Here is a 9,176-nt window from a genome sequence, read left to right on the forward strand (position 1 = left end):
GTAGCGCCCAGAGCAGCGTTGCGGGACCAACCAGCAGGCCCCAGCTGCTCTACCACAGGCGTCTGGAAAAAAGCCTGGACTGCTGGAGGGAGGGGGAGGCGGTGTACTAGCAGACCAAGGAGACGTGGGCGGGGGACCGAGACGCACCGCGGTCCCGCCGCCCGGGTCCTCCGCGGCTTTGCTCCGCGTCTTCCTGGTCTGCTGAAGACCAGCAGACCAGGGAGACGGGGAGCAAAGCAGAGCAAAGCTGCGGAGCACGCCGGCAGCGGGACAGCCGCGGCGCGTCTGGGCTGTCCGCTGCCCGTGTGCTCCGCGGCTTTGCTCCGCTTTGCTCCCTGTCTCCCTGGTCTGTTGGTCTCCAGCAGACCAGGGAGACGGGGAGCAAAGCCTCTGAGGATGCCGGCAGCGGGACAGCCGCGGCGCGTCTGGGCTGTCCGCTGCCCGCGTGCTCCTCAGCTTTGCTCCCCGTCTCCCTGGTCTGGGGAGACGTGGAGCAAAGCCGTGGAGCACACGGGCAGCGGACAGCCCAGATGCGCCGCGGCTGTCCCGCTGCCGGCATCCTCAGAGGCTTTGCTTCCTGTCTCCCTGGTCTGTTGGTTTCCAGCAGACCAGGGAGACAGGCAGGAAACCCCATTCGTAACTGCGGATCCGACATAAGTCGGATCCGCGTAACTCGGGGACTGCCTGTATATATTTGAAATATCCAATAAAAGATATATATAGTATGGCTTTTTTTGCCCATAAAACTGGAATTGATTTAGACAGACTAATTTAGCAACTAGATCAGTTAAATCAGTGTAACCCCAAATGGGCACCCTTAAAATGGCTAAAAGAAGTTAGTCAATATAAAGCACTCAAGAGTGCCCAAAAAAGGGGGCTGAATCATATTAATCAAGTATATTTAGACAATGATTTAGTTAAAAATGTACAATCTGTGTTTAGATGAGGCCTAAGCAATCACTATATCTATGTAAATCACTAAAATAAGTTTCAAATAAAATAATTAACTGGTGTACATAAAAGCATTGTATTAAAGCTGCACTTGTGTCACGTTCTGAAGATTACTAGCACTGATTTTTTTAAAATAATGTTTATTGGAAAATGTGACGATTGAAATGGAAAATATTCCTGATTCATTTTTCAAGATTGGGTCTCTTCATTTTCACTTTACGCAACAGCAGTAAGAAATAGGGATGTCAACATGTCGGTGACTACATGATTAACCAATAAACCTGGGCTTATCAGTTAATCCTGTCCACTACATGCTAGGGATATAAAGGAGTAGTTGACTACCTAGTAAGTCTATGCTTATCGAGTCAACTACTTGCATTCCCCTCTCTTGCTGCCTCTATATCAGAGGCAGCATTCGGGGGGGAGGGGGGAGAGCCAGGAGCCAGTGTCTGTGTGCAACCAGTTTTGTAGCTGGCTCCCTAGGAGCACTGGACCCCGTGGAATTGTCTGCCCCTGCCCACCCCCCATGCTGCTGCCACTTTCTAGCACAAGGGGACAGGCTGGAGATGGCTTTTACCCATCCTAAATGGGTAATGCTTACTAGTTCTGGTTAACCAGTAACAGCAGGGGGCTGCTCCAGCCTCACAGAGAGCCCACTATGGACAGGGGCTGCTACAGCGTGCAGAACCACCTCTGTCTGTATGGAGTCCAGGTGCCCCATAGGCAGGGGCTGCTCTGGCAGGGGCTGGGAACCGGCAGCAGTCTCAGCTCCCACATGGGGACTGAGAGATGGCAGAGCCTGTTCCTGCCCCAGCACAGGGTATGAGAGCCAGCAGTCAGCCCCAGGGAAGAGCTGGGAGTGGGAGCCCGACAGGCTATGGGCTGCTCCAGTCATACTGGAGTGGTCCCCAGTCTGGATCCTGCTTAATTAGGCCATTAGGCCAACCTAACATTTAACCAGTAACAGATTACCCGAGATTTTGCATCTCTATTTAAGATCATCGATGTCTATTAGTTACTTTTAAGAAAGGATCATTTGACAGAGTTCTGTACTTCTCAGAAGAAAATGTATGAAGACACACAATGAACATCAATCAACCACAATTAGGCACCTACCATCACCTGCAGAACCATCAAAAACAACAGATATTCATATCTACAATATCTTTACCACCATTCCATGATTCTGAAGATTGCAGGAGCTGTTCCGCAGGGCTGGAGAAGCCTCCTGCCTGTGGTGGGCAGTAAGCTGCTCCAGCCCCCACCAGTTAACTGGAACTAGTAAGCACCACCCGTTAACCTTTCACATCCCTAATTTAAATGTCAGTCTCAGGACTTGAAAAAGTTACCCATACAGTTGAAATACACAAGCTATATATACTCCATCCAGACTTGTCTCCAACCTCCACTGTGTGGGCCCATACTATTCTCTCCTGCTGCCTGAATTCTGTTCCCTGCTAATACTAACACACACACACACACACACACACACACACACACAGCAAGTGAACAAATGTGTTATACCCAGTAAAATTAATGCTTGATAGTAGCGTCAAATATTTTGTGTGATCCTCAAAAATCTTCTACTGGAATCCCACATACATGCAGAGTACTCTGCTAAGGAAACAAAGGGCAGGTTTCCCTCTTCCTTGCCTACACCCCTGCCTCCTCAAAAATAAAGCAGCAGACTGAAGAGATGTGAGACTCTGCCCTGGCCAATCCGAAGACCAGGAATAGCAGGCCCGCTGCCAATCCCAGACCAACAAGAATAGGAATACAGGCAGTCCCCGGGTTACGTACAAGACAGGGACTGTAGGTTTGTTCTTAAGTTGAATCTGTATGTAAGTCGGAACTGGTGTCAGCTGCTGCTGAAACTGATCAGTTTCAACCGCGGCTGAATCTGGATGCCAGTTCTGACTTACATACAGATTCAACTTAAGAAACCCAGGCGTCCCCAAGTCAGCTGCTGCTGAAAGTGATCAGCAGCTGATTCCAGGAAGCCTGAGGCAGAGCAACTCTGCCTCGGGCTTTCTGTAGTCAGCCGCTGGTCAGTTTCAGCAGTGGCTGACTTGGGGACACCTGGGGCAGAGCAGATGGGGTGCTGCTGGGTTGGTCCAGTAGCGCGGCTCCTCGGCGCTACTGGAGCAACCCAGCAGCACCCCAGCTGCTCTGCCCCAGGCGTCCTGATTCAGCCGCTGCTGAAACTAACCAGCAGCGGCTGAGTCAGGACGCCTGGGGCAGAGCAGCTGGGGTGTTGCCGGGTTGGTCCGGAGTGGCGCTGCGGGACAACCCGGCAGCCCCCAGCTGCTCTACCCCAGGGGTAGGCAAGCAAAGCCTGGTCTGCTGGGGGGGGCACTAGCTGCACCCCCCCCCCCCCCAGCAGACCAGGGGGACAGGAGCAAAGCCGCGGAGCACGCCCGCAGCGGGACAGCCTGGGCGGCTTTGCCCGTTTGCCCGGGAGCAAAGCTACCCAGGCGGCGGCTTTGCTCAGGTGTCCCTGGTCTGCTGGGTGGGTGGGGGGGGGGGTCCAGTGGCTTTTCTGGACCCCCCCAGCAGACCAGGGGGACAGGAGCAAAGCCACCCAGGCGGTGGGAGTCCCACTACCTGGGCGGCTTTGCTACGGGGCAAACGAGCAAAGCCGCCCAGGCAGCGGGACTCCCGCCGCCTGGGCGGCTTTGCTCGGGTATCCCTGGTCTGCTGGGGGGGGGGGGGTCCAGCGGCTTTGCTGGACCCCCCCAGCAGACCAGGGAGACCGGGAGAAGCTTCTCTCGCCCCAGAAGACACGGGTGGCGACCCGTCGCCCATGAGCTCCGGGGCGAGAAAAGCCCCGTTCGTAAGTGCAGATCCGACATAAGTCGGATCCGCGTAAGTCGGGGGCTGCCTGTATCAATCTCTTGCAGAGGAAAGGTCTGGATTCCATATGGCCTATTGGGCAGAACATACATTTAGAATATCGTTCTTTCCTCAATCCATAGCAGATCTCCCACAGATGTCAGTGGAAGGCTTGCAAAGATATTAAGATAAAATACAGTACTTATTTAGTAACTAAAATTTATTCATATCCTCACATTCACGAGAAAATAGGCTCTCCTTTAAGCCACCACTATGTCCACCCTTCTCTTTCTCTCTCTTTTATCTGTGTTCCCTCTACTATACCTCTGTATTTGCTCCCGTTGATTTTGGAGTTGGAACTAAGGGATTCATTCACTTTCCTATGCTGTCAAATGATCCATAATGGAATATTTGATGTTGTCTTTAAGTATCACTGGCTTTTGGAATTAACCATAGCTATCTATTTCAGACCTCTGCAGATTCAGGCAGACATAACCAGTTTAGATTGGGAAGGATCTCTCTCTGCAGCCATGATGGCTAGAAACTTTCATACAGAAAAACTAGGGGGCAATACCCCCCTGCTTGCTAACCCCCTCTCTAGACAGCTCCAACTCTCCACCCAGCCGACAGGGAGGGCCAGGCCAAGGCATGGTAGCCCTGGCCTGATCTCCACCTCTAGCAGGGGGCCAGACCAAGTCGGGTTTGGTTCCCTCTCTCTGGCCACTAGGAAGGGAGGAGGGGAAGGTTGGGCCGGACCAAGACTGAAGCTGTCCAGCTCCCTCCCTCCAGCCACAGGAGTTGGGGGGGGGGGGGGGGAGGGGGTTGGGCCCAACCAAGGCTGCTCCCAGCCTGGCTCCCACAATTCCAGCCACCATGGGGCTGGGCAGGACCAGACGGAGGCTGCACCAGCTCCCACAACTCCAACTGCTGGGGAAGGAGAGGGCGCTAGACTGAGGCGGCAACTGGCTCAGCTCTCTCCCTTGGGCTGCACCAAAACCCCTGCTGCCCAGCTCTCCTCCCTCTGGCTGCTGGGGAGCTAAGGGGGAAATGGACTGAGGCTAACCTGGCTCCCTCCCTCAGGCCACCAGTGGGGAGTAGGTTGGGCCAAACCCTCATAACTCCTGAGCACCGCCCCTCCCCAGCCCCAGACAGTGGAGGAGCCGCGTGGCTCAATTTAAACTCCGGCAGCTGCCACAGGGCGATGGTGAGGCCCATGGCAAAGGGCCCTGCTGCAGAGTCCCGACTGGGAGAGGGCTGGACTGTGGGTCACCCACAGGAGGCACCCCAGCTCCTGAGCCAAGGCTGGAAGTCCCTGGATACTTTTCAAGATGTCATATTTCCACCCAATCCTTGGAAACAAATGTGATGATTTAATTTTTAATGATATTATGTTGCAGTTAATCAGCTAATCGAGCAGTCAATGTAATTTCCATCGCTGTCTCTCTGCAATATAAATGTAGTAGAAGCTGGGAGCACAGCAGCCCAGATCCCACTACATTTAAACTGCAGAGCCACAGCAGGGTTAGATCCAGGAGCCGGCGCAAGCTGAGACTAAGCAGTCCTGGTTCGTGCCAGCCTCGGGACTGCTGTTTATCTGCCTCCCACCACCCTGCACTGCCAAGTAAGGCCTGGGGGGGAACCAGCTTTTAAGCCAGCTCTTGCTCCCCCCTCTTGCTGCTGGGGGAAGAGAGTACTCGACTACTCCCTTACATAAATTCATCAGTCTCTAAGGTGCTATAAAACTACTCTTTTTTTAAGTTATTTTTGGTTACTGTCTCCCTCCAGATTTTAGATCTAGTAAATCTCATCCTCACATCTAGACCCCCCCCCCACCCCAATAAGTGAATAAAAAAGAGAAAGGAAGGAAGCTTAGACTCCCAATTACTTAACTTTGAATCAACTAGTCATTTATCTGAACACAAGTGAAGAAAATATTTTCTACACCTGCAGCAGAGGCTATTGCTGTTAAACGCTGATTTAGTATTTAACAAATTCTGATTCTAGGTGCTCTACCAGTTCATGGATTAATGTCTGGTTAAAAACATGGTAGTAAAGAGGGATGTGAGCTGTTAATCATAACTAATAACCAACAGGAGCTAGAGTAGCCCACCCTGGGCAGGGGGCTGCTTCAGCAGTCCAGAGCAGTCCCCACCCTCCTCCATTTAATCAGTTAACTAATTAAAAGGGATTTTACATCCCTACTACAAATATAAACAAAAAATAGTATGATTACTCTATAACAACAAGGTTAAAGGTTGTCAATTTCAAAATTTAAATGAAATATTAATTTAATATTTAAAGGGTAATAGTCTACCTTTGCTCATTTCAGTCACATTTCCAGTTTGCTGTACTTTGAGAGAACTATGTAATTGAATTCCATTAATATAATTTTGTCCTTAAAATTCTCAATGTGGCTTGTAAACATTAAGAAAAAGGTAATAAAGTTTATAGGTTTAATTCTCTTACAAAGTTTTAGTGGAATGTTTCTTCTTTTTAATTCTCATTTTGTTATCCCAACGAGTTCATATAATTTCATTTTAAGACATATTAACTTGCATATTTTCCTGTCCTTCACTGTTTGCACTGGATGCAAACTTTCAGTGTGTTCAGCCAAGAACAGCTTCAAAGCATTATAAGTTATTTGTCTGACTTTCATTCAGTGTAACAGGAAACAATCATGTTATTTCCATCCAAACCTAATAAACCTTACTCAAATAAGGTAAGTTACTTTCATAGAACTATTCATCACATGACTTCTTAAAAGTCGGAGTTACAGATACTGTAGGAATTCAGACTAATCTTTAAACTGTACGAGTTGGGAGTTATAGAAAGGTATTTATTTTGTACTAACAAGAGGACACAGGTATATCAGATCAATGTTATGCTGCACTGTTAATTTTTTATTGTAGGATTTCACAGCCATACGTATTTGGGTAGTCTGCTTTAATATTCATGTAAGTTGATATAAAAAGAAGTGTCAGATTCAGTTAGGGCACTCAGTGGCTTGAACTAAACAAAGTGGTAAAGTAAGAATATTACTACATATTTCAGCAAGCATCAAATTAGTACTATCTATGAAGTTTGTTGGATTCACACTGCACTCTAAGAATGTAGTTACAAACTAAGAACTTGATCATTAACACACTACTTGATCATTAACACATACTTAAATATATAACTACTGAAAGATCCATACTTACAATATCTACAATATTCAAATTTTAAACCATTATTCTATTTACATATACCCACACCCCCCAAATATCCAGAAATCAAGAGGTCTTTATTGTTCTTACATCTCCATTTAATGTCCAGTTTCAAGACTACTCTGAATTCTTGTTTACTACACTAAACGCATAGAGAAATTCATTGTAGAATTCTCTTCCTCACTGCCTACAAATTGCCATCTAATTAGGAAGAAGCATCTACGATCAAAATAATTTCAGCCCTATTTCTAAGTGTTAAAATAGAAATACATAAAGAGCAAACTTGCTGGAAGTTATTTTTTTAAAAAAGTTAAAATTCAAGCAAAACACATACTTGACAGTCACCTCAACCTGTTAATTCCTATTTGGGACAGTCATCAGAATTGGCGTAACCTCACTTCCTCAGACCGTCAGTCCTGAGTCATCAAAAGATTCACAAACCGTGACTAGCGCAGACTAGGCACCCCGACTGCGAGGCTGAAGATGGGCTCCAACAGTGGGTGAGTAGGTGGGTGTGTCACAATCTCTCCCTGCAGAAGGCGGGTGGGAGCAGGGTTTGGTGCACGCCGCGGTAAGCAGCCTGGTGCCGCATTTCCCTTGTTGCCGCTGTCACGGGCGTGCCAGAGGCACCAAGTCCGGGGCGGCCCCGGCAGGCGGATACGGGGCTCGCGGCTAACGCCGCTCCCCGGCCAGAGACGGCGCCCAGGCCGCGGCCTCACCTGTCCATTCATTCCCCGCGCCGCGGCGGCGCCCAAACCCCGCCCGGGCCTCGCCGCCACCGCAGCCGCAGGGGCCTCCGCGCCTCGCTCGGTCACGCAGCCCCGGGGGCGGGGGGCCAATGGCGGCTCCGCGGGCCAAGGCCCCGCCCGCTCCCGCGCCGCTCCCAGCCCGGCAGGGCCTGCCCGGGCTCCCGTGGTCGGCAGCGCCCGCCTCCCCGCGCCGCGCCCCGCTCACGGGAAACTCCGCGCTCTGCGCCCCGGCACAGGGGCAGTGGGGGAGGGGTGGCGGTTACCTTGATGATCCTGCGGGGCAGCCCGGCCATCTTGTCTTATCGGGATTCAAGCGCCGCTGGGTCTCGGCTCCGCTCGACACTCGCGCACAACCGGAAGGAACCCGAGCGCTCCCTTCCGATGACGTCACGCCGCGACTTACAGCCTTCTGGGAAACGTAGTCGCGGCTGCGGGGAGGCGCGAGAGTTGACGCTCAGGGGCCGTCGCCGTAACCAGGCGCGTGCGGTACCGCCCGGCCCCCAGACCGACCCGCCTAAAGCCCCCAGCGCTGCCTCTGGTCTCGGCCCCCGACCCCCGCCCGCAGCCGCCCCACACCCCGCCCGCCTCACGCCCCCCGCAGCACCAGCGCCCCAGGCCCTGCCACGCCCCAGACACCTGCCCAGCGAGGCGAGGCTGCGGTCAAACGCCCGCGCGTGCTCGCCATGGCACCCGCCCTAGACGGCTCACCCTGGGGGGGCGCGCACGTGCCTCAGCGTCCCAGGTGTGGAGCCAGGGACAGGCCTGGATTAAGGTTAGTAGGCCCTAGGCCACTCATAATTATAGGCTTTCAATTGGATTCTAAATAGATATGGGAGAAATGCCTGGTGCATAGATGCCTAATATTGCCCACTTCAGTTTTTGCTCCTGAAAGTGCTGCACCTTGTGAGCAATTCATGATACTTCATGCTAAAATCGCAGCCATTTTGATGTATATTACAATGATACCTAGGATGCACCCGGCAGTTAATCATCTGATCAGGGAAGTAAGAAGATGTTGCCGTTACAATTGTAATATTTGATTTTGCAGTTTTCTTATTTTCAAGTCCATTATGAATTTTCGTAGGCCCTAAACTTTGTCGTAGGCCCTAGGCACTGTGCCTGTTGTGCCTAATGGATAATCTGGCCCTGGCCTCTCCCACCCTGCAGTCACCAGTCATGCTCCACCCTTTCCTCAAGTCCTGCCCCCTCCCTGAGCAGCGCCACAAAGAGGATTAATGAGGGAGGAGAGCTGAAACAGAATAGCCAAAGGTCCATCTAGTATCCTATCTACACTGGCATGATTTTGCGCAAATACTTTTAACAGAAAAAAATTTCCGTTAAAAGTATTTGCGCAAGAGAGTGTCTACACTGGCATGTGCTTTTGTGCAAAAGCATCCGTAGCCAGTGTAGACGCTCTCTTGCGCAAGAAAGCTCCGAT

The 9,176-nt window shown here is 51.0% G+C and overlaps 1 protein-coding gene across 2 annotated transcripts in view; it reads right to left on the reverse strand.

Annotated features, from left to right (window-relative positions):
- The window catches only part of UBE2N (ubiquitin conjugating enzyme E2 N), a 34,037-nt gene extending 25,878 nt beyond the window's left edge, over window positions 1-8,159 (reverse strand). The window contains exon 1 of one of the 2 annotated variants that reach the window (XM_075933243.2): window positions 8,002-8,159. In XM_075933243.2, the coding sequence (XP_075789358.1) occupies window positions 8,002-8,031 (30 nt within the window). In that variant the 5' untranslated portion in view covers window positions 8,032-8,159. Of the gene's footprint in view, window positions 1-7,708; window positions 7,736-8,001 lie in introns of those variants that run through there. The other variant, XM_075933253.2, reaches the window with a different exon arrangement.
- Between the last annotated feature and the right edge of the window lie 1,017 nt (window positions 8,160-9,176).

This window comes from Pelodiscus sinensis, chromosome 1 (genome assembly GCF_052426305.1).
Source record: "Pelodiscus sinensis isolate ZL-2025 chromosome 1, ASM5242630v1, whole genome shotgun sequence".
NCBI lineage: Eukaryota > Metazoa > Chordata > Testudines > Trionychidae > Pelodiscus > Pelodiscus sinensis.